The sequence below is a fragment of the Bison bison genome, unplaced genomic scaffold (assembly GCF_000754665.1).
Source record: "Bison bison bison isolate TAMUID 2011002044 unplaced genomic scaffold, Bison_UMD1.0 scf7180017864141, whole genome shotgun sequence".
NCBI lineage: Eukaryota > Metazoa > Chordata > Mammalia > Artiodactyla > Bovidae > Bison > Bison bison.
The window spans coordinates 6,591,048-6,603,396 of record NW_011494713.1 but is presented as its reverse complement, the minus strand read 5'-3'; the positions used below and the strand labels follow the sequence as shown (position 1 = coordinate 6,603,396).

General features: G+C 43.6%; 1 protein-coding gene across 1 annotated transcript in view; it reads right to left on the bottom strand.

Annotated features, from left to right (window-relative positions):
• Positions 1-853: 853 nt before the first annotated feature.
• The window catches only part of EBF2 (early B-cell factor 2), a 223,289-nt gene continuing 211,793 nt past the window's right edge, over positions 854-12,349 (bottom strand). The window contains exons 15-16 of the mRNA XM_010840164.1: positions 10,818-10,985; positions 854-3,836 (exon numbers count right to left, since the gene is read on the bottom strand). Coding sequence (XP_010838466.1) covers positions 3,805-3,836; positions 10,818-10,985 — 200 coding nt within the window. The 3' untranslated portion in view covers positions 854-3,804. The remainder of the gene's footprint in view (positions 3,837-10,817; positions 10,986-12,349) is intronic.

Here is a 12,349-nt window from a genome sequence, read left to right as displayed (position 1 = left end):
AATAGCATCTTATTCACTTATGCAAGGAACACAGTTTCTATGGTTTGCAGATCTCTAATCCTTGTGGAAAGAAATCAAACCATCCTATTATGAGTAGGCTTGTGAATAGTTTGGCAGAAAAACCACATTCAGAATCCCATTCTCCTAAATGTGCTATGTCAATTTCCCTTTACTCATCTTTGTCCCTGACAGCCTTCCCCTCTGCAGTGCCCACTGACAACCCCTTCTGCAACATTTCTACCATCCTTTGAAGGACCATCCAGCTCTATCCCCGCCATGGGAACTTCTCTGACCACTCCACCTCTCTGTGATCACTGTTTTCTCTGGGCTCTATTAGTGCTTCTGTCTTCTTAGACAAGCTATTTTCCATGAATTATTTCCTCCTAGAGGCATGAGACTTGCTCTCTTCCCGTGATCTAAAACTAAACATCATGTCTCTGTCCAGCCTCCAGTTCTTCACCCTGTACCTGATGGATCAGCTACAACATTTGTTCAGTTTTGCAGTTTCGAATCTAAATAGACTACTCACCTACCCTAAGAATTCTGTATGACCAAAGTCCAACATTGGAAGTAGGATCATTTGGGTTTTTATGAAGGGATTTGATTAGATGGATACATAAATATATACAGAAAAATACTTGAGTCATATGTATTCTCTCCTCCAAGTCAGCACCACAGAACACTTACCAAGTAAGCAAAAGCTGTAGTAAAATTTCCCAACAGGAGTTCAGGGACTAGCAGCCATGAGAAAATCCCCAAACTTAAGTATAAATTCTGCCCCCCTCCCAAAGAAAGAATAAACCCCAAACTTGATTTTTTCCCACTTAAAAAAAAGAGAGAGACAAGTTCCAAATTATTTTTACAGTACAAAAATTTTATTTTTTGTTAGGATAATTTAAAGTTTAAAACTGAAGTAGACATATTCATTTTACAAACAAGATATTCTTTCATAAGTAAGACCATTAAAAACAGTAAACAAAAAAGCTGTCTTTACAAAAAGCTCTGTGCATAGCAACTTTATACTGTATATAACTGACAAAGCAGAAATGATCAAATGAAACTATACAGTTTGAAAATGAGACCTTACTGTACAAAAGTTAGAGAAGGGGATGGTTTTTAAACCATGCATATTGGAATGTGCAAAGAAAAACTGGGGAAGAATACGATGCTGTAACAAAAAAAAAAAAGAGAGAGAGAGAGAAATAATGCAGTAAAGTGTCCCTTTAAATGAAAAATCTTAACACAGCTCCTTTTACAAAGATAGGATAGAATTGTAGTTACCTATAGAAATACTTATTTCAAGTGGCACAAAAATAACCTGGAACCAGAATGATTTAACAGCAATGACTAAAGAGGACAGAGTAGCTTTGTTTTTAATTTATTAGTACACTAAACATTATCCTTACACACATTTGTACACTTAAATAGATCTGTCGCTGCTGAGGTTCTAGCTGAATGGTCAAAGATGTCTGGTATTTAGTTACACACATTTTTCGGTGTAAAGCTACCGAGAAATTCTACAATCATTTTGAAGACAGTACTGCACTCATCTTCATGCAAGAGCAAAATTCACAGATTCTAAAAGCAATGCTACTTAAAAAAACATTTCCTTATGTTGGATTGGCTGGAATCCAGGTCTAAACATGCTTGATTTCATTCTGCCTTCACTTTTGGAGGGTGGTGTGTGTCATCCACACTCTTCCTCTTCCATCACATTTTTCACTGGGGAACGTTCTCTTGTGTGTTTCCCTGTTTTGTTTTTTTTGTTTTTTTTGGTGCTTTAGGCCCTGACTGTGAGGGACAGTCAGCAGGATTACAAGCATGCCAAGTTTCCAAACTTGGATTATCATGTGCGTAGAAATAATATTTGGATCATATTGGGTAGTTTTGGAATAAAGGCAGATAAGACCATTGAGGGTTGAATAGATGTGGGCAAATGGAAGGGAGGGAGAATTTATGACGTCATCTAAACTTGGCTCAATGCACTGAAGATGTTTGTCCAAGAGAGTTGCATCAATTTCTAATTGGAATCCTAACCTGATACCCCAAACTGAAGTCTGTGTATAGCCTGTACTGTGGTATCAGTCAACAAGGAGAACCCTGGCCTGGAAAAAAATGACATCCTTATTGGCCATTGAGATAAATCTGGATATATCTCCAAGACCACACAGACTTTCAAGACTTAGCCCCATCTTAGCAGCTCCTTCAAGATTTCTCCCGCTAAGACCTAGTCCCAGAACTTATGAGAGTCCGTCACAGGCCTAGGGAAATATGCTATTTGGAACACGGCTGCCCCTACCCTCTGACTTTGCTAAGAATCTAGGTTTCCATTTCTTCAAATATCAGAGGAAAGAGGGCTTATAACCTGCCTCTTCCTCATCCTATCACATTCTTGCCTGGAAACTGTGTCAAGCAGGATACAGAGTTTTTTTCAGGTGAGTTTAATGCCATGAAAGGGGAAATCTGCAGTGATAAGGAAAGATGTGGACATCCTAATATTGATAAGGAGGAGTCTGAAAGACAGAGTCAACTTCTTCAAACCTGCTTCTGAAGTTCTACGGGGCTTACATCTCTATGCTGAAGCAGGCCACCAAAGAGGAGGGAACGTGGGGCTCTGAACAGGAAGATTCCACAGGGGCCAGTTGGTTGGGGAAGTCACGTGACTTTGGCTGTCTTTAAAGTGAGCCCTGCCTTTTCCTGGGGGTCGCAAGGCCAGGGGTGCACTGAGACAGGGGAATTCTCTGCACTTCTCAGGGGAGAACGTCGGGAGCTAATGTGAATTCTTAAAAATTATATATTCACAAAGAATGAATACCAAAAGGGACATGGAGGCTATTAGAAAGCGGACGGAGCTGGGAATGGATGGACGGGTTTGAGTATTTGTGTAAGTGCAAGGACGTGCATCTTTGTCTCTGCACCGGGTTGTTCTACATAAGGTACATATTAGTACCTTATGTAGGTACTAATATGTGGGTCAATAAAATGATGGAAAAAGAGGGGGATGCTGGGCAGGGGATAAGAGTCTAGTAAGTAACTGCAGTAATAATCACACACCTTTTAAACTTGTTACTACCTGTTTGCATCACTTCCATTTTACATCAGGAAGAGAAATTCCTCTCTCTTCCAAAAAGGTCTGAATTTCTACCTCTACTTACAATAAGTTACACATTTATTTATTTAAATAATTGTAAAACATTTAAAAATTTTTCCCTTTTTTTGTTTTTTTTTGTTTGTTTGTTTGTTTTTTAAGGAGATTAAACTATAAGCAAACACACATACAAGCACATTTCATCATTCGATTCAGGTTTCGTTTTAACAAAGTCTTTCATGCTGGTACCCTGTTTTGTTCAATTTTTTTTTTTCTGCATAAACTAAATTGGTATCTGAAAGGCTTCATAGAAAATAGAAACTTTCAACTTTTTTTTTTCCTACAAAGAAAAACAAATAGTATCCAAAATATTAAGCATGAATTGTTTGCCAATTTTTTTTCTTAAATATTTTACAAACATAGGAAGGTGGTTCTCATAATGTTCGTAACAAAGAATTGCATTTCTGCTCTTAGCACTGACTACGTCAATGACATCTTTTGTCCTTGTTCCCAAGAGGGTCAGTTTGTGTAGCTACCATCAGAGCTACATGAGAAACAGGAGACCAGGTTAAGAGGTGGCTCCTTGCAAAGCCAGATCAGTCCATCATGTTCACCCGGGGGCACAGCTCTCCCCAGAGAGCTCCTAGCACTTTCTTTGTTATCGGTCCATCAGAGTAAGTAGTTTTGTGCTATAAGAAAGCTGTTCTTCCTCTTCTTTACATCGGGGGCACGACAAGTCCAGTCATGGCTGTAAGGAAAGAGTGGACACAAGCATGAGGCTTAGAGACTCTTTACATTAAAGTCTAGAACCCAGAGAGAGGGGTAGGGGATGGGATGGACAGTCTCGAACAATCCAGGGTGATGGTACCTTCAGCTGATATGGGAACCCACTGTCTTCAGGTCCCAGGTGGTGCAGTGGTAAAGAACCTGCCTGCCAATGCAGGAGATGCAAGAGACTCAGTTCGATCCCTGGGTCAAGAAGAGCCCCTGGAGAAGTAAATGGCAACCCACTCCAGTATTCTTGCCTGGTGGGCTGTGGTCCAAGAGGTCACAAAGAGTCAGGGACACAAGTGAAGTGCCTGAGTACCGCACTGGTTTAGCAGACAATGCGTGAGAGGCACTGAAGCCTTAATCACTGAATGTAACATAAAGCTTGCTGCCTTACTGAATCACTGAACCTAACACAAAGCTTGCTGAAATTTTGCTTCAGAGGCTAAGAATCATGTTGCATTTCATATTAATGGGTTGTATACTTGACATATAAACATGTACTAAATTGTAATATGGATATATGTGTAAAATAGTTTTCATTATTAGACTAAAATAATTTCTAGATTACACAGTTTCAAATCACTTAGCTGGAAGAGGAAAATAAATTCCAGGTGCCAAGCCTATTGAGTTACTTACAAGGCATCATTTATAATAAATCAGAGCTGAAATTTGATGAGTTTTCTAACTGGTTCATCTTCCTTTGGGGTGCACCACTATCTGGGCTTCCCTCATAGTTCAGTTGGTAAAGAATCTGCCTGCAATGCAGGAGACCCCGGTTCTATTCCTGGGTTGGAAAGATCCACTGGAAAAGGGAAAGGCTACCCACTCCAGTACTCTGGCTTGGAGAATTCCATGGACTGTATAGTCCATGGGGTCGCAAAGAGTCAGACACACAACTGAGCAACTTTCATATCTGTGATGGCCATTCACTAAGGGATGCTGATTCACTGGAACAGAAGGGCTAACTTAATTTAGCCCTAATTTAGGAGTCACCCCAATCTCTACTCTTCACCCCCAGTCCAAGTCCAGGGCCCTAGTCCATCTATCCATCCTAGTCCCTAGTGCAGTATCCGTCTGGTCAAGTGGAAAAGGCTTGCCTGGGTGGTATCAGGTTCAAGGTGTCCCCTTGATATGAGAAGTAAAGCAGCGTCAGCACAATGTAGAAAAATCACACACCAAAATGCAACCCAAAAAAAAAAAAATGCATCCCTCTGGCCTTGGCTTTCAGGGGGTGAACCTACCAAACTTGCACATTCTTAGAACCTGGCAGAGTAGTTTCCTTGTGTCCAAATGTCACACTGTATCTAGAATTTGATCCTTTGAGGTTTATTGTCAAAGCCTCATCTAGAGGGCTTATCAAACATCACAGAAGTGTTTGGCCAAATGGTGCTCACTAGGCTTATAAGCAAATGGCCAAATTTCTTCCTGCTTCTTCCAACATCTCTCTCCACCCACTTCCTTCCTTCCTTCTTCTTTCCTACCTCCTCCCCTCCTTGCTCCTCCTCCCTCTATCTCTACCCCTTCTCTCTATGCCAGCTCGTCTTCTCAGACAAGATTGTCAGCCATCTATTTCCCTGCCCATACAGCCTTTATTGAATGTTTGTGAGATCCGGATTAAGGTCTTACACAGCTAGCAAAGCCTTAATTATTTTTGCCTGTATTACTATATATTGAATCGATGTAACTTTTCAATAAAGGCAGTTCAATTCTGGACACTCCCCAATGATTTGGAGATATAGGAACTCTGGTAATTATCCCAGAGTGTAGGAGGGTTTTGGTTTTTTTTATTATTCTATTTTTTTTTTTCCTCCTGGAGGGAGCTGGAAAATGAATCTGGCACATAGCGCATAATATTATCTTGACAATCTATACTCATCAACTGTGAATGCCTGATAAATGAGGTGGAAGGTGAGGGAAATGAATAGGGCACATTGAGCTCCCCGGCAGTAGGTCCGGGGCTCACGTTTTCAACTTTAACTTGTCTATTACACTTCAGCCTCATCAGCCCCTTCCTTTTCCTGCATCCTCAAGAGAGTTATCTAAAGGGCTTATTAAAAGGGCAGAGCCTCTCTGAGAACAAGATCCACTGCATGTCTGGAGAAAAACATATTTCACGGATTTTGCTTCTTCCTGGTGTCACGTTGGGCACTTGGGTGGGCGAGACTCTGCTCCGTGGTCACCCTGACTTCTTGCTTGTAGAAACCGTTGCCAGTGTGTACATGTCCACCACACCGCTATATTTAAAATGGATAACCAATAAGGGCCTATTGTACAGCACAGAGAACTCTGCTCAATGTCATGTGGCAGCCTGGATGGGAGGGGAGCTTGTGGGGAAACAGACACCTGTATATGTATGGCCGAGGCCCTTTGATGTTCGCCTGAAAGTATCACAACATTGTTAATCGGCTACACCCCAATGCAAAATAAAAAGTTTTTTAAAAAAAGAAACTGTCACCAACAGACGCAAAGCAAAAGTTAATTGGGAAAATGCGTAACTGCACGTTGTCCAATTTCTTTTTACCTTTGGCATTTTATGGGAATTGTAACAGTTACTCTTCGGTTCAGGTAGAAAGTAGGTACGGATGAATGCTGAACAGAGGAACTACTATAATATTTCTGTCTCCAGAGAGACTAAGGGCTGCCAGAACTCAGGCTCTGGGGTCAAAATGTCTGAGTTCAAGTTCTTCAGTCACTGGCTGTGTGGTCCTGGATGAGCTCCTTAACTAGACATGGTGATAACTGGATGACCTTTGCCTTTGGCTCACAGGATGCTGGAACAAGATAATTCATGTCAAGTGCTCGGTCCAGCATCTTACAGGTGGGGTCCAGGCACGGTCCACGAGTCTTGGAGAGTGTTGGCTGTGCAATCTTCCTGCGGGCAACTGAGACCACCTCACCTTACAGCAGGAGAAGAGAAGAACCTCCCTCCCAGCCTGTGATTTTCAGGCTCCACCTCAGACCATCTTTTCACTCTCCCACTGTCTGTCCCTCAAGAGATGGAGCATCCTGCCATTCAGCCACCACCACTCCAGGATCCCTTCATTCAGTGGCTGTGGGCAGCACATTCAAGGTCAGCTCGGCTCTCTCTGTCTCTGCACCAACGGGACACCTGGTGTTGCTGGACCTTGAGTTGCTGGTCACCTGGTCCAAATGAGGAAGAACAGGAGTGAAGCCTTCTGGAAGGCATCCTTTGTCAGCCCCAGCCTCTCTCTGCCAGGCACGTCCTTTGCTTTTCCTGGTTCTTCACACACATAACTTCTCAACAACCTTGAGAGAGAGCAATCAGTTCTCCTGTTTAACAGTCTAGGAACCCAAGGTTCTTGGATGACAGTGACTAGTATAGATGCCCCAGCATGAGGGAGGCTGAGCTCCAATTCCAGCAACATCTGATGAAGTCAAGTTCATATACAAGGACATACTGTGTAGCACAGGGAACTCTGATTAATGTCATGTCCCATTGTTCCAGCATTCTTCCCACCGTGGGTAGTCTTTGAGGTTCTCCAAAGAATTATTCCTCCATGCACAACTTTATATTTTCATAACTCTTTCTAAGTTTTTTAGTCTCCAATTCCTAATTTAAGTGTCCTTTTTGTTCTTTTCTCCTTCTCTTCCACCTTTTCCTTCTCTAGCCCCTCCCCATCCTCCTCCTCCATCTTAAGGTTCAAATCACCAAGGGAATTTGGAGGGAGTTTTAAGACTCCAACCTGGAGGAGGGAAGGGCAACCCACTCCAGTTTTCTTGCCTGGAGAACCCCATGGACAGAGAAGCCTGATAGGCTACGGTCCATAGGGTCACACAACTCCATTCTGACCAGTGGACCACAGAGGGCCTTGGGCATGCAGCCACCAGCACAGTGGGGATTCCAGGCCATGGCAGCCAGTAAAATATTTGTCCTGGCCTCTCTGAGGGCCAAGAGCCAGGTAGGACTCCTAGGTGGGTCACCCTGGATACCAAAGACCCAAAAAATCTGAGTCAACTAGCTCTGCTCCCCAACTCAGTCCCTGCATGAGAGAGGGGTGGCAGGTGGCGGTCAAGTTATACTTTTCTTCCTCCAAGTGAAGCTGAAAATACTGGCAAGAGTTGCCTGGAAGGAGGGAAAAGCTGTACCCTCCCTTTCCTCCTCTGACACTTGCACTCACCCTTAGTCCTTCTTGGGCCTCTCACTCTGCATTTCCCTGATGAGACCTGTGTGGCCCCCACCAGACTTAAGGGACATGACTAAAACCATAAGACTTGGAAAGCAGAGACATCACTGCTGAAGAGGTGGTGGGGAAGGAGAAGATGTGGCAAAAACTCAGCAATTGTTATACTTAAAATGGATAACCAACAGGGGCCTACTGTATAGCACAGGGAACTCTGCTCAATGTAATGTGGCAGCCTGGATGGGAGGGGAGTTTGGGGGAGAATGGATACATGTATATGTACGGCTGAGTTCCTTTGCTGTTCACCTAAAACTGTTAATCAGCTATGTTGTTGTTTAGTTGCTAAGTCCCATCTGACTCTTTGCGACCCCATGGACTGTAGTCTGCCAGGCTTCTCTGTCCATGTGATTTCCCAGGCAAGAATACTGGAGTGGGTTGCCATGCCCCACTTCAGGGGATCTTCCCTACCCAGGGATTGAACCCACAACTCTTGCATTGGCAGGCAGATTCTTTACCACTGAGTAAAGAATCCTATACTCCAATACAAAATATGGAAATATATATACTACCATATATAAGATAGATAGCCAGTGGGAATTTGCTGTATGACTCAGGGAACTCAAACTGGAGCTCTGTGACAACTTAAGGGGCAGGTAGGAGGGGACATATGTAGAGCTATGGCTGATTCGTGTTCATGTTTGGCAGAAACCAACATAATATTGTAAAGCAATTATCCTTCAATTAAAAATAAATGGGGAGGGAGGTGGGAGGAGGTTCAGGATGGGGAACACGTGTACACCCGTGGCAGATGCATGTTGATGTATGGCAAAACCAATACAATATTGTACAGTAATTAGCCTCCAATTAAAATAAATAAATTTATATTAAAAAAGAAAAATAAATAAATAAAATTTTAAAAATTCAGCAACTGTTCTCCTATTCCAGTCTGGAGGTAAGGCCATCATGGGGAAAGTTCTGGGCATGTCCCCTCATGCTAGGCTAGAAACCACTGGCCCTTGATGAGAGACAGGGCAGTGGAGATGCTTAGCTACAGGCTCAGCCTGCTTCTCACTGAATCTGACATCTGGATGAAAAGCAAAATATATATATATATATATTTTTTTTTTTCCCTTCAAATATACAGATGTTTCCAACTATTCCCATGCTGGGTGGCATGTAGACCCAGCTGCTTTGTCTCATTAGAAGCAAAAGAATTTTCAGGGGCTCTTCTGACAGCTGGATTTTCAAATCTTATTTCACAGTTTGTCTGTCAAGTCACTTGACTTCGAGGAGGCACCATCACTCAAATGGTAGAGACGTGGCAGGAACAGGCCATACCTCCCAGAGCCGTGCTCAGCGCCAGCTAGCGAAGACACCGTCACAAGTATCCCCCCACACACAAGGCTCAGGATCCCCCGTGCAATCATAAAGCCACCAGGCAGAGGCAGTTCCAAGGTCAACACAGTCCATCGAGGCTGTGCTGACCTCAGAGGCTTTGATCCACGAAGGGTTACCCAAACTTCTGCCCTTTTTGGTTTTATCCAACACCACCTGTCGTGAATGTTTTGCATGTCAAGACGCAAGGAGCAGCCTAAAAATAATGTGGGGCGTCAGGCTCCCCCAGCGCTCAGCAGTTTCCAATTTGCTCTCATGCCATCAGCTGCTCCCATTCACAGTGAGGTGATTAAATTCTCATGTGCTCATCATATGCGTGCTACATCATGTCATATTATATTTTAGGACATCACTGAAGAACAGGTCTGATGGGTGATATTAATGCTTGTTCTTAGACACAGTATATCTTTCTTCCTTTCTTTTCTACCCCACCCCTGATCGGGCACCTGCTATCAATTTCACCAGCATGAAACCAGAATTCTCAGAACTCGCTGGTTGCTTCTGATGGATCTTGTCCATGGGACTGGGAATGCGGTGTGGGTGGCAAGCCGATTCATGTGGCACCTGCTGTGGTGGTCAGGTACCTTAAGGGAAATAGTGACATGGTCTTGTGGACCATGGTCTGGAGGTCTGGAGGGCTTCCCTGGCAGCTCAGTGGTGAAGAATGCAATTGCCAATGCAGCAGACACAGGTTTGATCCCTGATCCAGGAAGATCCCATGTACTGTGGAGGAACTAAGCCCATGCACCACAACTACTGAGCCTGTGCTCCAGAAACTGGGAGCCACAACTACTGAAGCCTGGTGCTCTAGAGCTTGTGCTCAGCAACAAGAAAAGCCCTCACACCACAACTAGAGAGCAGCCCTCACTTGCTGCAACTAGAGAAAAGTTTGCACAGCAATGACGACCCAGTAGAGCTTTAAAAAAAAAAAAAAAGCAACATCTGGAGAATCCAGACACTCCTGGAGGGTCCACATGGCTCTGTTCTTAGTTGCTCAGTCATGTCTGACTCTTTGCAACCCTGTGGACTGTAGCCCACTAAGCTTCTCTGTCCCTGGCGATTTTCCAGGCAAGACTACTGGAGTGGGTTGCCATGCCCTCTTCCAGGGGATTTTCCCAACCCAGGGACTGAATCCATGTCTCCCACACTGCAGGTGAATTCTTTACTGTCTGAGCCACCACCCTACCTATTCTGTGTCCTTGCAGAGTTGTCTGACTCCTCTGTTATTCCCCGATCTTGCCCTAGGATAGAGAACTAGCCCAGTTCTACCAGCCATGCTGGTCCCACGATGAAAACACCAAAGCAGCTCTTTGTAGGGAAATGGCTAGAGACACAGAAGACTACAGGGCTGTTTGCTCTCACTTTGTGGACTCTGTGGCACAGGAACCACGCTGACTCCCAAGGTGCTACAGCTTGCTTACCTCTGAATCCGTTTCCATTGCCACTGGAGCAGGCAGGCGAAGGGGAGCCTTGGGGCCTGATGACAGGGGCAAAGGCACTCTTCTGTTTGACAGCAGGAAAAACTGAAGAGGAAAACGGGAGGATGGAGGATGTGCTGGAAGATCCAACAGTGGGACTTGATGACATGACTGGAAAGCAAAGGACAGTCCTTCTTTAGAAAGAGAAAGATCTAGGAGTTAAGTTCTTTCTTCAGTACATACAACCAGAACATACTGATTGCAAAATTACGTGTTTGTTCCAGGCATTGTTCCAGATTCCAAGGATTTGAGAAGAAGTTGAATGTGACAATGACCCTGCCCTGTCCCTTGGAAGGAATAGACAAATGAAACAATGATTAGGGTCATCATCCTATCGGAGGAGTGAACACGATGCTAAGGAGATACATCCGGGCCGGGTGCTTTTCTGCCTGGAAGAGTCAGGAAGGCATCAGCAGGAGGTCATATTGTTATAGGTCTTAATCCACAAGTACTGGGTTGGCCAAAACGTTTGTTCAGATTTCTCTGAAAGGTATTGTAGAAAAACCCAAACAAACTTTTTGGCCAACCCAATAGAAGCTCAACACGAGAAGGCTAAGACCAACCTCTGAAAAATGATCAAGTCTACTAAAAAACAGAAACCTCTTTTTTTTTTTTAATCCTAAAATGTAATCCTGTCTGGGAGCCATGTGCCTCCCTGGCAGTTCTCAGGGCACCAGAGATTTGCTCTGTAGGGTAGGCATCTTCTCGGAGCGTGCCATCTCTATGGGCCACTTCCTCATTAAATGTAAAAGTTTATTAACATTGAAGAGATTACCTCCCTTCTCCCTCTACTTTCAGAGCTCCTGGGAAATAAAGCTGCAAGGCAGCCTCCTCTGATGTAATGTGTAGGAAAAAAACACACCAGTATTAATATTAAAATGACTTCAAGGAAGCCAAAAGCTAACTGTTGTGATTTCCAAGAAAAATAAAGGCAACTTACACAACAAAGCGCCCCACCTCTTAATGTCAGATACTCCACCAACTTACATCATACAAGAAGATAATTTTCTTCCAGGTTCAATTTGCTCGAAAAAGAGGTAAACTTGAGTTCACACACATAAAATTGTTAGAGATAGCATTTTATAGTATATGGTCAAGTTTCAGGGACTCATTCTAGTGTCCAGAATTCTGAACTGTCCCAAGTCATATGACTTAGAATTACTGAAACATAATGGCAAAGGCCATAATAAAGGCTGAGAGTGCCGACTTCTACTGCATGTCATCAGTAGTCCAGGTAGTCCACAAGTAAATCTGAAACTGAGGACATGAATGCAAGTTAATGTTTCAAGTATAAGGTGAATTTTGGAGGTCCAGTGTTCTGATGGCCTTTGCAAGACTCCATCCTCATTTTTCCCCTCTCCCTATAAACGTAGACATTCGGCTGTGTTCACACAATGGAGTATACAAAGCAATAATACGGCATGCCTCCCATGCAATGTCTTTTACAGCCGATCTACAAACCAAAGACTTAAAAA